At 41.4% G+C, this 21,389-nt stretch overlaps 1 protein-coding gene and 1 long non-coding RNA gene across 4 annotated transcripts in view; one reads left to right on the forward strand and one right to left on the reverse strand.

Annotated features, from left to right (window-relative positions):
- Positions 1–21,389, forward strand: part of adam19a (ADAM metallopeptidase domain 19a) — a 107,180-nt gene that overhangs the window by 46,507 nt on the left and 39,284 nt on the right. For 2 of the 3 annotated variants that reach the window (XM_080872622.1, XM_080872623.1), the window contains 2 exons: positions 16,685–16,761; positions 21,099–21,282. In XM_080872622.1, the coding sequence (XP_080728748.1) occupies positions 16,685–16,761; positions 21,099–21,282 (261 nt within the window). Of the gene's footprint in view, positions 1–545; positions 649–794; positions 936–16,684; positions 16,762–21,098; positions 21,283–21,389 lie in introns of those variants that run through there. The other variant, XM_080872624.1, reaches the window with a different exon arrangement.
- Positions 5,739–13,948, reverse strand: LOC308390680. The gene is made up of 2 exons (XR_013970473.1): positions 10,575–13,948; positions 5,739–6,620 (listed from the first exon to the last, which is right to left on the reverse strand). It is a non-coding gene; the product is annotated as an uncharacterized lncRNA (long non-coding RNA).

A 21,389-nucleotide genomic window follows, 5' to 3' on the forward strand; every position in this document is an offset into this window, starting at 1 on the left:
AATACCACTGCATTCTCAAGGAAGGGCCAGAGTCAACTCTATTTTCTGAGGTGGCTGAGAGGGTTCGACTTGGACAAAAAATTGGCCTGGGCATTTTGACTAGAGATTAGCTCACCAGGTATTATAGGAAAAGCCATGAAGCCTAATAAACTTAGACCTACACCATCCTCCCTATTCTGGTATTCTAACCCGTACTTAGTGGAAACCAAAAGACTGCTTTGTTAAGTTAAGCTCCTGAACTATCTATAGGGTGGGCCATTTATATGGATACACCATAATAAAATGGGAATGGTTGGTGATATCAAAGTCCTGTTTGTGGCACATTAGTATATGTGAGGGGGCAAAACCCTCAAGATGGGTGGTGACCATGGTGGCCATTTAGAAGTTGGCCATCTTGGATACAACTTTAGTTTTTTTCAATTGGAAGAGGGCCATGTGACACATCAAACTTATTGGTAATGTCACAAGAAAAACAATGGTGTGCTTTGCTTCCATGTCTGTGTTGTCCTCCCTCTGACTTGTCTGTTTTACAAATGTGTCTGCAGCTGCCTTCACAGTTGCGAAGTACCTGGCGATACTTTTGAGGCTATCTTGTGTGGCGGTCATCATATGATGGGCAGAGAAAATGTCTATCCCATTTGACTGGAGGTACTTCAACAGAAGAGTTGTATGCTCAAACACTCTAAGAAATCTGTGCTGTTAACACAGTTTCATGCTTCAAGAGACACTCTTTAAAGCCTTGTGCTTTGGCATAAACAGCTGGCTTTTCTTTTTCCCTCTTTTTAATCTTCCAGCGTGAGCACTGCATCAACAAAGAGGGCATCATCATCTGGTTTTCCAAAATGTCCACAAAGATTTTTTGGAGGGCATCATGCTTGGCGCACCACCATGTCTCACCTATTGGATTGAAGCATCTGTGTCTTGTCTCTTCTTGGGTTTGTTTCTCCTACAGATTAACCCTGTGATAGGACTCCTTGAACACTGTACTGCTCCGTTAGAGCTGGGTGATAGAACGATAACGATATGTATTGCGAAATAACTTTTTCTCGATAGAAAAGTTAAACTATTGCGATAGGCCTCATCTCTCTTGTCCTCTTAAAAAAAAAAAAAAAGAACAGCCAATCCAAATTAAGTAGCGCAGAGCCGAACCAATCACAGCCGCAGCGTCACGTCACGTGACTTGTTACGTACAGCACAAGTGCCAAGCCGCACATGTCAGGGCTCTGTGTGCGGGCAGGCAGAGATGAGGATCCAAATGCAGGACTCGAACACGGAATTGAAACTCAAAAACCTCAGCTTTATTGCTGGCAGGAAAACAAACATGAAGTGATGATGGAACACTGAGACCAAGGACACACAGGCATAATCTGATGGTACGACGCGACACCGAGCATGGGAAAACACAGGGCTTATATACACAGGGTAGTAACGGGGGAATCGGCAACAGGAGGGAGACACAGCTGGGAGAGATCAGGGCTAACGAGACAGGGGGAACAAAGCTGCACACACTAACATCAGACAGGAACAAGAACCTTCAAAGTAAAACAGGAAACAAAACACACTTTACTAAGACACAGACTAGACAGAGACAGACTTGACACTGACCAAAGGCTACTAAATGATAATCATAATCACAACAGTATCAGATCATAAATCATAATATGGAAAAACACCAAGAACCAGAGAAACAAAGGAAAATCCATGATGCAAAAGCACCAAAACATAATGAACTCAAAATACTGGGTCCAACGGACCCAGAACCGTGACAGCACATGTGTATTTGTTTGGGAAGCATATATATATATATATATATATATATATATATATATATATATATATATATATATATATATATATATATATATATTAGGGGTGCAATGATACTCGTATCGATATTGAACCGTTCGATACAGTGCTGTCGGTTCGCTATGCATATGTATCGAACAATACAACATTTTTAATTGATTAACTTTTCTTCTGACGATGCTGTCTGTGTTGAGCGTGGGTGGTGGATCTGCGTTCGACTACTCCGCCTTGGCTGCACTGTCGAGCGCAGATCCATTGAGCGCAGGGCAAGCTAACAAGACAGAAGCTAAGCTCGTTGCAACATGGCAAATTGAACCTCCCCCACCCTCATTCAGATCTGGCCTTTGGGACTATTTTGGTCTTCATGTGAAGCATGACCCTGAAGGTAAGCATCTCAGGGACAAAAGTAAAACAATATGTCGGATGTGCCACGCAATGCTCAATTACATGGGTGGGAACTACTGCGTTAGCGCAGTTTGCTCGTTAACACGCACGAGGCGATACGCCGTAGCTCGTTAACAGAGATTTGCCGTGTTGTGGCGTTAACGTCACGGGTGGGAACAAAATGAATATGACTGCACATTTACGCCGACATCATCCTAGTGTAAAGACAGGTGGAAGCAGACAAAAACAACAAGCACGCATGCTACAAACTTTACCCGAGTCATTTAGACAGCCGTAAGCATGTGATTCTCCTTATGGGGACCTGATATGTTTAATATGCTGCTGAGAATATAGCCCAGAAGAAGTGTATAGTATAGCTTTTATTTTGGAAAGAGACATTTCTCTGTAATAAACTCTCTTTTCCAAAGATGAGTGATGTCTCGATTAGATTGACTTATTATTTTATCCCTTTGTTGTTTCAGCAACATTAAATTTAAAAACTGTACGTTTGAGTTAAAATATATATTTATTATTTTAATAAATGACAAATTAAAAAAGCATGAACATTTTTTTGTATCGAAAACATATCGACTCTGGTGTCACAGTTCGATATTTTTTCGATACAAAAAAAATGCGCTAACGCACTAGTTCCCACCAATATAATTGAGCATTGCGTGGCACATCCGACATAGTGTTTTACTTTTGTCCATGACGCGCTTACCTTCAGGGTCATACGTCACATGAAAACCAAAATAGTTCCAAACGCCAGATCTGAATGGGGGAGGGGGGGGTTTCAATTTGCCATGTTGCAAGGAGAGCTTAACTTCGGTCTCCTAGCTTGCCCTGTGCTCAGTGAATCTGCGTTCTACTACTCCGCCTAGGCTGTACTGTCGAGCGCAGATCCACTGAGCACTCAACACAGACAGCATCGTCAGAAGGAAAGTTGATAAAATTAATTAAAAATTTTGTATTGTTCGATACATATGTGTACCGAACCAAAAGCACTGTATCGAACGGTTCAATATCGATACGAGTATTGTTGCACCCCTAATATATATATATATATATATATATATATATATATATATATATATATATATATATATATATATATATATATATATATATTTATATATATATATATATATATATATATATATATATTTATATATATATATATATATATATATATATATATATAACTCTGTCATGCTAGCTACTACACAGTACGAGTCATTGTAACTGACTGTAAAACGTAACGTTAGCACAGCGAAAATAAAATACACCTAAGCTTGGTTTATATCTGACCCAGATTGGCTGCAGTTCATAACTTCTTACCTGAAGTTCAGTTCCCCTGCCCCTCTGCCCAGCGACCTTGGGTCTCCCCTCCTCCTGCCTTCCCTTTCCCTCATCTACCTCTTGGCCTCCACCACTTACTAATGTTACTGAATCTGTGGAAGCTCCGCCATAGCCACCACCTGCCTGAAGGGCTTGTTTCTTATTGGCCCTTATTTTTTCCGCACCTCCTTTTCACTTTTTGTTCACCATTTTCTTGTCTTTGTCTGTGATAAGATTGCTTTCAGAGCCGTTGCCCGAGCAAGGGGGGGGCTGTAATTGTGCCAGCCCAGAGTCGATCATGACCAATTAGCCAATCCACCACCTTTCATTTTTTTAAACCGTTACAACCCCCCCCCCCCCCCCCCAAAAAAAAAACCAAAACAAAACAAAAAACAAAACAAAAAACATCGGCCCATAACAACAAAAAATCACCAATGGCCCACCAGGAAAATGCCCGATGGCCAGTCCAGCTGTGCTGGGGTCCATTAATATCTATCAGACAATGCTCAGGAGATTTCTTTATGAGTCTGTTGTGGCCAGTGCCATCCTCTATGCTGTTGCATGCTGGGGCGGCAGGTTGACGGTCTCAGATGCCAATAGACTCAGTAAACTAATTCACAAGGCCAAGAATGTTGTTGGGACAGAGCTGGACTCCCTTAAGGTGATGTTGGAGAGGTGGATGTTGTCTAAGACAAGGACAATGCTGGACAAAACCTCCCACCCACTTCATGATATGCAGGACAGTCATAGGAGAACGTTCAGTGAGAGACAAAGGCTACGTTCACACTGCAGGTCTTAATGCTCAATTCAGATTGTTTTGATCAAATCTGACTTTTTTTGTCTGCTTGTTCACACTACAAATAAAATGTGACCGCAAACGCGCTCTAGTGTGAATCCTCAAAGCGGCCCACATGCCCAAAAGAAGACATCACACACAACGCGCTCTGTTTAGACCCAGACCAAACAGTATTGTTTGACTGATGGCCCTTAATATAAAGACTTGTTGCGGACTTTACGTTTCCCAATTTTGCTTTAAGTTATAAAGTTATTTTGTTATTTACATATGGCCTACTACTATACTACTACTACTATCCTTATTGCTGTTTTAGAGGAGCGGTGCTGTTGGGTCTAAACTCAGACCCCGCTGTATCCAGGACTTATTCCCATGAAAGAAAAACAAGGCAACAGTGTTCGATCGATTTCTTGCGCAAGGGAGGCCCTTCCATCTGTGACCAGCACGTCGAAATGACCACAATGGTGGCCCTCCTCTCGCTGCCTTTTATTGACAAACTTCAAACAATAGTTTACAAAACACCTCCCCCTGCAACCCCGTTTGGTTACATAGACAAGGACTGTATGTAAATGTATACACTGTGTGTGTGTGTGTGTGTGTGTGTGTGTGTGTGTGTGTGTGTGTGTTAGACCTCCTGCTGACCAAAGGGTCGTAAACCCAGGAAGCTTACATCAAAAGAAACAGATCTTTCAGATAGGATGTATCTACAATAAAACCTCCCCCAGCACAGAGTGGCTGGAGAGGTGGTCAGAATCAAAGAGATGGCTTTGATCCTACTGCTTAAACTAAGACTATACAAATTTAAGAAACACAATGGCAACATTCAACAATTAGACTTAACATTTCCCTCCTTTTTGTCATTGTATACTTGAATTTCAACTTATGCACCCTTTGTTTGGACAGTGTTAGTATAGATTTCATTCATACACAGTAAACTACATCCTATACATAAGCAAATCAGTATCAACAGTTCAAAAACAGGAATTACTATTTTCAAAAGAAGATGCCACCAAGGACCAGGTAACCAAGCTATCCAGCCTTGTGGCAGATCTACTCCTGTCGTGCAATTCATTATGTATTTCTTCAAGTAAACAACTGAATGTCAAAGGTCAAACAAGAAGAATCATCATTCTCAAAAATCATATGTCTCTACAATCCATCTGTATACAGACATAGGCATTTAACCACATCAGTTGACTTTATTGTTTGTCCATGTGGCTCTCAGCTAACTTCAAAGTTGCAGCCTGGTCAACACCCTTCTTTATGACTCCTATCAACCCCCCAAATCTTCTCACTGTAGGCATCCTGTGGGGGTTAGAGTCAACTGGTGAATTATCTGCATTTACGACTCTTCTCCTGTCCTGTTGTCACCACAGAAAAAGCTTTGTAAAGGAAATTGGATCAAGGTGTTTTGATCTTCTTGGCTCAAAACCTCAAGTGTTCATGATGTAAATGTAGACAAAAGGCTTCTCTGTTTACATCCTTCTTGCAGAAGACAAAAGAATAGGTGATGTTGCCATGTTCCATGGTTAATCTCCAACTTGGGCTAATCCATTGTCCTTCATACACATAGGCAATTGGCCTGTTTCCAGTTCGTTTAACTGTATAATGTCCTGCAGCAAGTCATATTCTTTGAGTCAGACGAGCAGGTCTGTCCTACCAGAGCAGTTCACCTTCCCAGCTACTGGTGAATCAACCTTCCATTCAGGTTCAGAGCAGTTGAAAAGTTGGCAGTGTTCCTGGATGTGTTGCCAAAGCAACCAAACAAACTGTCTCGCTCTCAGTGATGCTATAGGGCCACAGTCCAGAAGAATATGTAGCCAGTGGCATCACAAGCATAACCATTGGTCTCGTTGTTTATGTGAGCGGTTGTGTTCTTAAACTGCCACCAGTAGTTGTTGAAAACCCATGCAGGTACTGGGTGTGGTTTGCTCTGTTCCAGTGCGTTCCCTGTCATCCCACTCAGGGTCCACAGGCACAAGAAGATGCACAGCACATTCCCAGCCATTCTGATGAGTACCTGTGGCTCAGTTGGTTTCTTCACCGGATTGAGACGAGGGGCCCTGGAGGCTTTCCCCCCCCTTTGTTCCCGGTCTTCCTGCCACTTACTCCGAGCTGGCCTGGATGTGTGTCACCTTCTTGCAGTGCGCTTGATATATCCAAGTGTTCCTTCCAGCAATCTTCACTGCTGTGGTCGTCGTCAGCAGCATCCGATATGGACCTTTCCATCGTGGACTGGACCAGCACTTCCTCTCCATGGCCTTATCATCATCCAATCTCCAGACTTCAGACTCTGCTCCTGCGGAGAAACAGAATCATCTTGCATTTGTGCTGTTCACAGAACCACAAGTCCATCGCTGGACCTCCTCTGCACTGTCACTTTTTGGAGCTTGGCACGCTCCCTCAGGTTCCATTTTGTGGGCGATCCTCTCAGCCACTCCTTCTCGTCATGGCACCCCACGACATCTACAAATTGAAAAAATGACACTCCTCTCGCCACACGGCTTTCGCCATGTGTCAACTCCCCAATGAGACATGTACAAGAGTGTTGCACCGTCTCCCTAAAACAATCTCCAGGGTTGGTCCCTTGGAGCAGCTTCACTCCAAGCTGTAACCCTGTGTAAAACATTAATCAGCACTTAAATGTTCAGCTTGTTTAACTCCCAGCTCCTGTATCTTAGAAGACAAAGTCTTAAATTTAAAACAACTTCACATTTGCAACCAACTATAGATCATAAGAGTAATAAAGTATTCAGCATCACAGAGACAAGTATCATTGCAGGTTTATTCTAAACTCATTAAACTCCTATTTTTCCCCATAATTTGTTCCAAATTATTTAACATCTCAACGTTATTCCACATTGTAATCAGTGAACTTCACTTATAGGCCATCAAAGCCTCATCTGAACATGGATGCACCACTTGCATAGGTTTAATACTTGTAAATAAACAGCTAATCACACAAATCACTGCAACAATAATAGAAAACATTGTTTAATGTTACTTCTGGACCCCACCTCTTGACGCATGGACACTCTCATGCGTCAACTCACCAAACCTGGATCCCTGCCTTAAAAACTGGCTCCACCAGGAGCCTGCATACTCAAGATCTGGAAATAAAATCAAACTTCACACGTATAAACAAGTATATCACAAGGGTAACAAGCATTCAGCATCAGCGAGACAAGTGTCATGTGCAGGTTTTCTCAAATCATTAAATCACTATTATTACCATAATTCGCCTCAAACATGGATCATCCCATGTGCTCAGTTAACATTAATGTAATTGGTGACTTCTCTTAAGCAAAGTCACTCCACTCATATATTATTATGGGTCCAAAAGTGGCCAGCAAATGAGCCCATAATAAACTATTCCATAAACACCGTAATCTCTTATTTGTTTTACTCATGTCACTTCTCCGCTTCTGCCGAATCCTCCACAGCATTCTCAAAGAAACAAACATTAGCAATACACATTGACTGTGGTCAGATGGAGGTCAGACACAGGTCAACAGGTTCCAGAGGTGCCATAAAAACACCATAAAGTTAGCCATCCCTAGCCGTGGAAAGAATGTCATTCACATATAAACCCAGAAATCCTGTAGTGGGAAAGAACATCAACCAGTTGTCCTGGTATAAATCGCATCATCAATTCACATGAAGAACTGGCATGCTGTAAGAAAAGAAAATGCAAATATCAGCGCTTGTGCAGGCGTATGCATACTTTGTCACAGTTATCTCTGTGAGCAACACAAGCCTATGAATAACACACACATGGTAAATTCACAGACAGAGAATTTAAACTAAAAAGGTTAAATTTTCAGAGTTCACATAGTCATGTGACCCACAGGAGGAATCCTGTGGTCTCCTTCTGCTCCTGCAACAGAGACACACACAGAGATACATCCACACCTTTATCAGGTGGGGGTTGACTTCACAGAATGGTGTTAAGTCAGTCAGTCTTGTCAGCTTTTGTCAGTCAGTCAGTTCCCCATTTATTTTAAAATTCTCACTCATTCACTCAGTGATTCCTTCTTTTGCTAATTGTGGAAATTATCGTCGCATTCGTTTCCACGCTCAGCAAAACAACGTCATTTCAAAAAGAAAAATAATTTAGACTGGATTTCCTTGTTGAATCCTTTTGGACAGGAACTTGTTTCCTGATTGTCCCAAATAAGAGCCCATTTTAATTTTGGAGAAGCTCACTTTGCAACAGTTTTCTCGACGACGCTTCGGTTCTAATCGTGCAGATCTGCTCAAACAGAGATCATCAAACAAAACTTTCAGTGCACCATGAAAGTAACAAAATAAAAGAAAGAAAATAAAGGAAATCAAAGGAAAGAAAGGCCTTGTTTAAGTCATGACACGTGTTCTTCATGCCAGGGGAATAAATCGTAACAACCCAATTGGCAGGTTCAACTTTAGTAATAAAAGACAAATCAAACAGCCAGTTTAATCTCAAACATTCATCCAATCAGCCATACACACAACATACAGCTTAACCCTGTTGTCTTAGCACATAATAAGTTTCTTCTCGTGTGTCATGGTAAAACTTCTTCACACACCAGAAACTCACAATCAGCTCACTCAACTCACTCATTTAAGACCTCTCATCAGCATTCTGTTTTCTCCTCTATGATGCAACCATCTGTCCTCCTATAATATTCAGTCCACTAGTCTATGTATCACTTTCATCTCACTGGTGACTTGGACAAGATGACAAACAGAATCTCATGCTTACGATGCTGTCTGGTCTTCATGAGTATCATTGTATGTGTATATGCATGTATGGTTAATGCATTTTGCATTAACCATACATGATGCATTTTGCATTAACCATACATGAAAATCAGTATGTTTTTATGTTCATCTCTCATCACACTTTCATTATTCTCATCACTGCTTAAAACAACACACATCTCTCTCTGTTTTTCTTCTTTAACTGTACTTTTCTCCAAAACAGAAAATAGCATTACAGCTGTTTCAGACTGAGAAACACCAAACACTCTTCGTGCTATCATTCATCCACACAACTATTTTATTTCTTTTTGTCCACTGGGCAGGTGACCTGCAGAATCACGTCTGCCCCAGCTGGATACCTTTCACACACACCATGACGTCAGACACTCTCACACTCGCGGAATTGATCAGGAGAAAAACTTTCTTCATCTTCATACTCTGTTACAGAAACACCATATGTTTTTTTTTTTTTTTTTGTGTTGTGTCAGGGATGGATATGTAGTTGTAACGTTTGTGTTCACTAACTTTACTTTCTGTTTCCTACCCTGCCTACTCTGTCTTGGACTCAATGCTGCTCCTAATGTCTCTCCATACTCAGCCTTTAATTTCTCCTCCACCTCTGCCTCTGCTCTCTCACACTCTTCTCTGGCTCTACTTTCTGCTAACATTCTTGCTCTTCCTAATGCTTTTCTACGGTGTTGTTCTAAAGTAGTTGCAGTGGATTGAGCTGTTTCATCCTCAGGTTTCACAACTACTGCTTGCAATATTGCTCTTTTAACATTCTGTGCTTCTCTCCTCTTCTGAGTCTGCTCCAGCCACAACTTAACAACTGCTAACTGCAATTCCTTCCTCTGCTTCGCTTTACCTGTGTTACCTGCTACACTTACAGCTATTCTTTCTACCAGCATTTTACACTTAACTTCCACTAATGTCCCTTCAAATCCATATTTCTTACACCAACAACCTACATACTGCGTGCTGCCTGGTGAAAATTTCTCCATAAATTTTACATCTCCTTCTAAGGCAGACTTACACATTTTATTCTCCATTACAAGACAACAATCAGCCACACTCACGCAGACCACGTCTGGCCCGCACACACACACAACATAGGCCTATCGCTTGCGTCTGCACGCACAGCTAGCGCTCTCTGTTGAAAACTCTCAAACGCCCCATATGGCGGAGAATTCAACCTTCGGACACTCTCCAACGCCCCAAATGGCGGAGATTCCAGACTCCAAACCTAGGTTCTCTCCACGCCCCAAATGGCGGAGAACTCTCTACGCCCCAAATGGCGGAGAAGCCTGCGTCTCTCTCACGCGGCTAGCGCGCTCCCGGACTCACGTTTAACGCACAGCCCGTAGCCGCTCTCTATTGTTTTGGGTCCACGTGCGCTCTCGTGACCAGCGCTCCCCCGGACTCAAACGTTTCACGCAGAATCACGGTGACGCGTTTTCTATCTAGGATCCTAAATTCATTCACACGGTTATAGAGACGCTCTCCGATTGCTTACCGTTGAGTTTCGTTTCGTTCACAGGAGAGTCCTAGAATCCCGTCAGTCGCCGTCCAAGAGGGGAGTTCAGACGCTATTCCACCGGCCTGGTCACGAATTTAACACTCCAGGTCTTTGTCAGGCATCCTAACGGCCTGGTCGTCGACAGTCTGCGGCGTGTCCTCTCTCCCCTCAGTGTGCGGCGAAATTCTTGGACTCCGGCTCGAAGGACCAATTAATGTTGGGTCTAAACTCAGACCCCGCTGTATCCAGGACTTATTCCCATGAAAGAAAAACAAGGCAACAGTGTTCGATCGATTTCTTGCGCAAGGGAGGCCCTTCCATCTGTGACCAGCACGTCGAAATGACCACAATGGTGGCCCTCCTCTCACTGCCTTTTATTGACAAACGTCAAACAATAGTTTACAAAACACCTCCCCCTGCAACCCCGTTTGGTTACATAGACAAGGACTGTATGTAAATGTTAGAGATGGCACGATACCACTTTTTTATGTCCGATACCGATACCGATATCATAAATTTGGATATCTGCCGATACCGATATGAATCCGATATAGTGTTTTTTAATCAACAAAACTGTTTTTTAAAATATCTTGCTGCATTTTGCAAGTCTGCAAGTTCTTACTCAAGTTTAAAACAACAACTACACTAAAGCTATTCTGTTATACCTGTATACAAAAAAATATTTCATAGTTCAGCAATACTGATCAATCTAATAAACTTAGACCTACACCATCCTCCCTATTCTGGTATTTTAAAGAGTACTTAGCGTAAATATTAAGCAACCTAACTAATAGGGTTCCAACTCCCAGCAACAACAAAAAGAAATAAATAAAAAATAAGGAACCACCCCTCACGCGCCACCTCATGATGCTTAATCGACGTAATCAACCTTAATTTGATGCAGTGTGAAAAAAAATGCACAGAAATCAATTATTTTTCAAGAAATATTAAATAGATTCAACATCTTTCTTCAACAAAATTGCAGACTGCACAGATGGTACCTTCCCAAAGTAAAAAGTACTATAGCATACTAGGGTATATATTAGACTTAATAGTCACTATATACAGTAATTGACTTCTATTCATTTTACATCAAATTAAAACTTTGGGTGTCAGATAATTATTTATTAAAAGCTCGACATTTTAAATGAGAATAAGAAAGAAAAGTATGTCTTTGTGCCCCCTTTTCCCTGTTCATGCCCTATCGGCCCCCCTGGCTAAACTTTGCTAGAACCGCCCCTGCACAGTTACCAGCGTCAGCTACGTAGAAAAAGATCCTGGTGTAGAAAGAAATATTAAATAAATTCTAACAACAGCTTATCAAGCTTAAACGTTCTGCTGTTGTTCAGCCGCTGGTTTCCTCTTTCTGGTGCAAAGTGGGCCAAAAACAAACAAGAGACACGGACTCGCGACAGAAAAGCCGATCAGCTGATCATTTAAGCAGTTTCACGATTGAAGTAGCAGCCGGAGAGCGAGAGGCAGTCGCTTGTTAAGCTTAACGCAGGAATGCTTTACAAACATTCAGAGATGGACTTACACACTTGCTTTACTTCTCTCGGGGATAACTTTGTCGGAGATGAAATGCCAGGTTGCTAGCGAATCTCCACATGCTATCCAGACCACCGACAGGTCCGGCATGCCACAGCTGCTCTATCACGTGATGCATACTGCTCCGACTGCTAACGTTCTGAGGTGAGTTACGGCGTGTTGCAAGTTTTGCGAGGTGCTTTCGTGATATTTAATGGATCGGATTACATTTTTTATTTTTCTCCGATATCCGATCCAGTAATTTAGGTCAGTATCGGACCGATACCGATACGTAATATCGGATCGGTCCATCTCTAGTAAATGTATACACTGTGTGTGTGTGTGTGTGTGTGTGTGTGTGTGTGTGTTAGACCTCCTGCTGACCAAAGGGTCGTAAACCCAGATCTTTCAGATAGGATGTACAGTGGGGCAAAAAAGTATTTAGTCAGCCACCGATTGTGCAAGTTCCCCCACTTAAAATGATGACAGAGGTCAGTAATTCGCACCAGAGGTACACTTCAACTGTGAGAGACAGAATGTGAAAAAAAATCCATGAATTCACATGGTAGGATTTGTAAAGAATTTATTCGTAAATCAGGGTGGAAAATAAGTATTTGGTCACCTCAAACAAGGAAAATCTCTGGCTCTCACAGACCTGTAACGTCTTCTGTAAGAAGCTTTTCTGTCCCCCACTCGTTACCTGTATGAATGGCACCTGTTTGAACTCATCATCTGTATAAAAGACACCTGTCCACAGCCTCAAACAGTCAGACTCCAAACTCCGCCATGGCCAAGACCAAAGAGCTTTCGAAGGACACCAGGAAAAGTATTGTAGACCTGCACCAGACTGGGAAGAGTGAATCTACAATAGGCAAGCAGCTTGGTGTGAAAAAATCAACTGTGGGAGCAATCATCAGAAAATGGAAGACATACAAGACCACTGATAATCTCCCTCGATCTGGGGCTCCACGCAAGATCTCATCCCGTGGGGTCAAAATGATCATGAGAACGGTGAGCAAAGATCCCAGAACCACACGGGGGGACCTGGTGAATGACCTGCAGAGAGCTGGGACCAAAGTAACAAAGGTCACCATCAGTAACACACTACAACGGCAGGGAATCAAATCCTGCAGTGCCAGACGTGTTCCGCTGCTGAAGCCAGTGCATGTCCAGGCCCGTCTGAAGTTTGCCAGAGAGCACATGGATGATACAGCAGAGGATTGGGAGAATGTCATGTGGTCAGATGAAACCAAAGTAGAACTTTTTGATATATAAACTCAACTCGTCGTGTTTGGAGGAAGAAGAATACTGAGTTGCATCCCAAGAACACCATACCTACTGTGAAGCATGGGGGTGGAAACATCATGCTATGGGGCTGTTTTTCTGCCAACGGGACAGGACGACTGATCCGTGTTAAGGACAGAATGAATGGGGCCATGTATCGTGAGATTTTGAGCCAAAACCTCCTTCCATCAGTGAGAACTTTGAAGATGAAACGAGGCTGGGTCTTCCAACATGACAATGATCCAAAACACACCGCCCGGGCAACAAAGGAGTGGCTCCGTAAGAAGCATTTGAAAGTCCTGGAGTGGCCTAGCCAGTCTCCAGACCTCAACCCCATAGAAAATCTGTGGCGGGAGTCCGTGTTGCTCGGCGACAGCCCCAAAACATCACTGCTCTCGAGAAGATCTGCATGGAGGAATGGGCCAAAATACCAGCTACTGTGTGTGCAAACCTGGTAAAGACCTATAGTAAACGTTTGACCTCTGTTATTGCCAACAAAGGTTATGTTACAAAGTATTGAGTTGTATTTTTGTTATTGACCAAATACTTATTTTCCACCCTGATTTACGAATAAATTCTTTACAAATCCTACCATGTGGATTCATGGATTTTTTTTTCACATTCTGTCTCTCACAGTTGAAGTGTACCTCTGGTGCAAATTACTGACCTCTGTCATCATTTTAAGTGGGGGAACTTGCACAATCGGTGGCTGACTAAATACTTTTTTGCCCCACTGTATCTACAATAAAACCTCCCCCAGCACAGAGTGGCTGGAGAGGTGGTCAGAATCAAAGAGATGGCTTTGATCCTACTGCTTAAACTAAGACTATACAAATTTAAGAAACACAATGGCAACATTCAACAATTAGACTTAACAGGTGCTTCAAAGGATAGCTGCAGATTTCTGTCAGAATCTGCAGATTATACAGTACAAATATAATGTTCACGTTTCTCCAGCGCTGTCTTCCCAGCAGTTTCACTAACATCTACACGGGATGGCCAGGAAGCATTCACAATGTCTTCTCGGGCGCTGATAATTGCCGTCTGTCAGTTGTGACATGGCCATTCAAACAGCAGTCGCTTTCTAAAACATCAGATGTGTATCAGATTCAGTACCACATACGAAAGTGACCCAGGTCGGATTTGAAAATATCGGATTTGTGCTGTTCACACTGTCATACCATGATCACTATCATACCATGGGTCACATAGGGTCAAAAAAGTCGGATTTGATGCGCTTTCGCCTGCAGTGTGAACGTAGCCTAAGATCACCCAAATGCACCACTAAATGACACATGAAATCATTCCTGCCTGTGGCTATCAATGCTAACTCTAACCCTGTACAACTCCTCCACCTAATGCACAGTGCAGTAGTTACACCCTATTGCATATGCTCTACAGGGAAAATAACAAGCTTATAGTTTAGAGTAAAATGTCAATCATATATTCACCTCTGTAATATTCTTGATATTAATTATTTAGCTATTTATATATATTTGAGCTATTTGTTATATTTTGTAAACTTTGTAATATATTGGTATCATTTATTTTAGTTCAGTCTTTTCCTGATATTGTCTTGGAGCAACTGTAACCACATAATTCCCTTGGTGATTAATAAAATATTCTGATTCTGATTACTTGTCCTGATGGAAAACCACTGCCATGTCCTCAAACCAGAGATGCCAGTGTGAAACTAGTCAAGGTTAGGATTGTGAATACAAAGCCAAGGGTCCCCGAGAATTAGAGGTGTCAGCAGGGCTTAGTTTTTAACACTTCTTGGCCCACCCTAAAGCTCTTCTTTGTAGTAATTCCACCAGGCAGGCCATTCTTATGCTGTCAGAAATACAACTGTGCTGTTGAAACACAGGGAAACACTGAAAATCCACTACTAGTCTCTATTAGGACTGGGCGATATGACCCAAAAATCATATCTTGATATTCTTTAACTGGATGGCAACATATGATATATATCTCGATATTTTTTTAAAGCCATAAAGTAAGAATAAAAAGAGGGTTCTTAGTCAAAGCTGTGTCTATAAGATGTTAAACTGTGTGTCTTTTTCATAACAGTGACATGGTTGTATTTTCCTTAACTGAACGAGTCGTCAGTCATTTTTGCACAATGGGAGGAGGTGCTGTCGCGTCGTCCATGTTTTCTACAGTCATTGGTAAAGACAAACGAGGCCCTGGTTGATGTGACTTCCTTGTTACGTGATTTGAATTGTTGAAAAGATGCAGGAAATACAGGAAATGTTTCGCATGATCTGGATCCGAGTTTAATGTAAATTAATAAAACACACCCTCCCAACTTGCCAAATGTCAGTTACGTCCAAGTCAGACAAGGACTTCCTGTAATTTTTGTGGACATATATAAATCAATATGTATTTATTTAAGTGTGTGTGTATTTCAATTGTCTAAGTATATATCTTTCCAAATGTGCTATTGGTATTAAATTCTCACCAGATGTAAGTAAAAAAAAACCATACATCCACACATACAAAAAAAACCCCCAAAAAACCATAGATATCTGTAAAAATGTGTAATAGTAGGAAATGACAGAAAAAGTATTGAACACATTAAAAGGAAATCAACATAAACCAGACATAACCAGAGGGAAAACTGTTCCGGTTGATGGAAAACACTGGGGAAAACTGTGGCGTCACAAGAACAGTTTTTTTACGAGAATGGGAGCAAACACTTGCTCAGGTGAGGAATTGCTACTCTTAATCCACTGCTGTGAGACCTGCCTTCCTGAACAGACAGAAAGAAGGATGGTTGCGGACAGGAGCTGGCTGGCAGTGGTGAGGATGGAAGCTGGTGAAAGGTACCCTTAACTGTACTGGTAATATGTCCATATACAGGACATGGGCGAGGTTGCAATGGAATGGGCGAGGTTGCAAATTTTCTGAGTTAAAGGAAACTAACAAACCTAAAATCAATCATACAGAACAATACAGAAATAGAACAATATGGGAATCAGGAAAAATCATAACCACAAGGAAAACAAATTATATTTATAGAAACTACAAGCATAAATGACTTCTCAAAACTCAAAACAGTGAAGACTTAAAAGACTTCTCTGATGTTGTGCAGCCAGATGCAACCAAGTGAAAGGAGGAGCTGTTCAACTTTGTCTATGGTGACATCCTGAATAACATCCAGAAGTCTCTCTAACAAAAGTAATCTAATCTCCAACAGGTCAATCCATCACACCGAAGAAACAATTCTGTATTTTTGTAGAGCTTTTTTGCTAATGAAAGATGGAGATAATGTTTCTAAATCTTTTCTCTTTCAGGATCATTGCTTTTACCATGGCCATGTAAGAAAACATCCAGATTCCTGGGTTGCACTCCGCACATGCTCAGGATTCAGGTACTGTCCCTACCTCATGATTAATTGTTGTTACACTGTATCAAGTGTTATTAGGTGAACATAAACAAACATTAATCTATCTTTTTTTCATTTATCTGGTGCCACGTCACTGGTGTTATATATGTGTTATACAAGCTATCGCCAGTAGTGGTCACCATGTAATGTGTGTGTATCTTCCTGAGGTATAATGAATAAAAAGAAGAAGCCTGAATGTAAACAGCTAACGTGTTTATCTGTCTGGCTCTGTATAACTCCTGCTTAGTTAATGACACAAACAGGGGAAAACATAACAGCGGGGATAACCTCCACCTTTAGGCGTGCTGGCATACTATCCGCCACCTGATCCAACTCACCACCTGGTTGGGATCAGCTGACAGTTCAGCTCTTTTCTTCATCTGTGTCCAGAACTTATGGGTATAGATCCGATGATACAATTACAAAAGCAATCGTGTATTCCACAAATAGGAATGCACATTGTATTGCCTATTGCTGCACCTGTAAGAGACAGAAAAAGCAAAACAAAACAAATGTACAGCACACAAAAAAATACAGAGATACATAAATCTACAATATTCCTATAGTGTGTGTGTGTGTCTGTGAGAGGGAGAGAGTGAGTGAGTGTGAGAATGCCTGTGTCTTTGTGACAAATTTACTTGATAATGAGGGTGAGAAGCTGCAGCAATGCCCTGCAGAAACCTGGGGCAGACAGAGATAAAACCAGTACAACCACGCTATCCGCAGCTTCCAAGAGTACCAAAGGCCACCACTAGCACCCCAGGGCCACATCTCAAGACCGTCAAGCAGCACCCACCCCAGTCCTCCACCACCACCAACTGAGGTAGATGCACAGGCCAAACAGCAACCGCAGCTCTCCAGCCCTCAGGAAGACCGCCAGTCACCTGCAGCCCAGGAGACCACCACCATCCACCTCCAATTCAAATAGGGAAACGAGACTACAGCAGATCACCCCCACTAAGTAATGGAATTGATCAGTGGGAACCAGAGAGAGATAAATTCATCCAGTTGGTGTTTTGAGGAGACAGACATTTTCTCCAGACCAATGTGGTCAAGAACTAAATCTTTATATTGAACACATAAGCATCAGGCTTTTCTTGGTGATGCATAAGGAAGTAAGGAGTACACATGATGTATTTGCTTCCATATCTAGTTCACTTATGTTAACTATGTTATGTTGCACAGTGAGGTTGAGATATAGCAACTAAACCACGTGGTTAGGTCTTCACATATCTTCTGCAAGAACTGTTGGACAGGCATGCAGAACCATATAGCATGCACATAGCTCTCAACAGAGTTGTCTTTGCAATAGGTGCATATGTTCGATTGTGTAAGACCCATTGGGAACAACCTTTGTCCCGTGTAGTGTGTTCTATAGAGATTATTGTGTAAGTTGTAAGTTGGGGCATTTAGTCATTTTTAAACAATAGCTTATAGCATTTTTGATCACCGTTTGGGCAGGTATTTAAAACATTTTGTTACCCAAGTAGGTATTTCTTGATTCAGTTGACCAGGATTGAATGTTTCTTCTATGATGGATTTCAGTTGATGATATTCAAGAATGTCACATTTGCTCAGTCTATGTTTTGATAGTTCTTCAAATGAAATGAATTTTCCATCTTGTATAACATGTTCTAGATTTTTTAAATCCCTTTCTCATACCATGATAAAAAACTTAGTATACCCTTTTTCTGATAAACAACTGGATTGTTCCAAAAGGGTGTTAGTTTACATGGAATAAGCGAAGACTTAGTTGTTTTTAGGAATTCCCACCAGGCTGTCAGAGAAGTGTTTATGTTGAGGCTTTTAAAGTAGTTATGCTGCTTAATACTGGAGATGAGGAAAGGCAGATTACAGATTTTTGCTTTTGCACAGAATGCTTCTTCTAGGTCCAGTGAATGATTGTCTAATAATTTTATTTTTCAATTTTTCAAATTATTTTATTTATACAGCACCAAATCACAACAACAGTTGCTTTAAGGTACTTTATATTGTAAGGTAGACCCTACAATAACTCATACAGAGAAAAACTGCCTTCTGCGATGACCCGTTGGGGTGAGAGAAGGAAGACAGGATAAAGACATGCTGTGGAAAAGAGCCAGAGCATAACTAAGGGAGGATTCAGGGTCACCTGATCCAGCCCTAATTATATGCTTTCGCAAAAAGGAAAGTTTGAAGCCTAATCTTAAAAGTAGAGAGTGTCTGTCTCCTGAATCCAATGTGGAAGCTGATTCCACAGAAGAGGGGCCTGAAAACTGGAGGCTCTCCCTCCCATTCTACTTTTAAATACTCTAGAAACAACAAGTAACCCTGCAGTGTGAGACCAAAGTGCCCTAATGGGGTGATTTGGTACTATAAGGCAGCTGTTCCCAACCCCCGGGCCAAGGACCGATACCGGTCCATGAGTCGTTTGGTACCGGGCCGCAAAAGTTGAGGCTCGAGTGTGAAATATATGGTTTTCAGGGTTTTTATCGTTAACTTGGTTTCCCTGGGTCTTTCCCATGTTGTAATTGTGTGTCTTATTTTGAAAGAAATATTTGCATGTTACCATAGCAACCAGAGAGCATTAAAGGGCAAGAAGAGGATGTTACTCTCAATGTTGTTGCCGCATTTCAGGAGGACGCTGCTAACGGAGTTACACAATTACACAGTGATTTCGCGGTTATTATTATATTTACAAAATACCACAGTTTTTGTCTTGGTCGTATCATTTTATTTTGTTGTAATTATCCGTGACACCTTAAACGGCGGTCCGTGAAAATATTGTCTGATGTTAAATCTGTCCGTGGCACAAAAAAGGTTGGGGACTGCTGCTATAAGGTCATTAGCCCTTTAAACCCAAACCTGCAGGACACCGGCCCTCGAGGCCTGGAGTTGGACACCCTTGCTAAAAAGGGGTTAGGGTTTAAAGGGTTAAGATAAGATGGGGACTGATTATTCAGGACCTTGTATGTGAGGAGCAGGATTTTGAATTCAGTTCTGGATTTAACAGGGAGCCAATGAAGAGAAGCCAATATAGGAAAAATCTGCTTTTTCTAGCCTCTGTCAGTACTCCTGCTGCAACATTTTGCATCAACTGAAGGCTTTTCAGGGAGTTTTTAGGAAATCCTGATAATAATGAATTACAGTAGTCCAACATAGACTTAATAAATGCATGAACTAGTTTTTAGCGTCACTCTGAGACAGGATATTTCTAATTTTAGAGATTTTGCACAAGTGAAAGAAAGTAGTCCTGCATATTTGTTTAATATGTGCATTGAAGGACATGTCCTGGTCAAAAATGACTCCAAGGTTCCTCACAGTGTTACTGGAGGCCAAGGTAATGCCATCAAGAGTAAGAATCTGGTTAGATACCATAGTTCTAAGATTAATAATAAGCTTAGTTTAATCATTTTGAAACGTATATCAATCTTTTGGATTGGATGTAGTGATAAATGTCTGTATTTTAATGTCTGAGTTGGCTGGAAGTTTCACTCACATGTAACTGCTTCACTTCTTGCATGCATTACCTGGCTACAAGCACAAGTTAACTGAGTAGGCTAGTAGCAGGTCAAATTAGCTTAGCCTTAAGAACGATGATGCATCTCCTTTTGTTTGCTGGTAGTATGGTGATGCTTTAGTCTTTAGTCTGGGATGTGATATCCTTCTTTTCCTAAATGGCAAGATTGGAGGGAGGTCTGAAGAGAGCCACAGATACTTCATCCTAATTTGTTCTGCTTCATGCCGTACTAGTTTATTAATCCTTATTCCCGTGGCTGTTATATGAGCAGCTGTTGTGAAGATATGGCAAATAAAATCCTTTTGGCTACAACAGGGGTCGGCAACCTTTCTGATGATGAGTGCCATCTAAAATATTCTCAAAAGCAAATGTGCTATGTCAACCGTTGCATAAACAATAAATTTAATAACGCTGCATATCAACAGTTAAACACTACATAGAGCAACTTTATTGAACTATATTTTTTGACACATGTTGGCAAAGTGCAGATCAGCTATTTTCAAAAAACACGTTTTTATACATAACAAGAACACCAAAGGAAGCATACAACAGAAAATGCAAATGCTATTTAAGGTCTCATCACAACAGTGACATGAAAAAATAAACTGGGCCTATATGACATTGGTTAATACAGGGATGTACATGTTAATGTGAATCCTGCCCCTGCTTTGCATTTGCCGGTTGTGTTATCTGGGGATCACATTTTGTAACTCACACAGGTCTTCAGCAGTCAGACTGCTATGGGAGGCAAAACAAGTCTGTATTTTTTGTCTATCTTTGTGCTTCAATTCAAACTGCAACACTTTTTCCCCCTTTTACACAGAGGGCTGATATCACTGAATTCTAGTGACACCTACTACCTGGAGCCAATCAGCAGTGTAGATCCAGTCTACCACTCACTGTTGAGTACCATGAAGCTGCCAATTAAGGGTGGAAGCTGCTACCACACGCATCACACCACACAGCCCAACCTTTTCTCTAATCTGCTCTCATCATTTCATTCAAGGGTGAGTCTTCCAGAAATCAGTGGTACACCTTTTCTAAACCAAATTGGGTTGATTAAGTCAAAAATTACATTAGGTTTATATAGACAGATCTGGAACAGAGAAAAATA

This window comes from Rhamphochromis sp. 'chilingali', assembly GCF_963969265.1.
Source record: "Rhamphochromis sp. 'chilingali' genome assembly, chromosome: 1".
NCBI classification, from domain to species: domain Eukaryota; kingdom Metazoa; phylum Chordata; class Actinopteri; order Cichliformes; family Cichlidae; genus Rhamphochromis; species Rhamphochromis sp. 'chilingali'.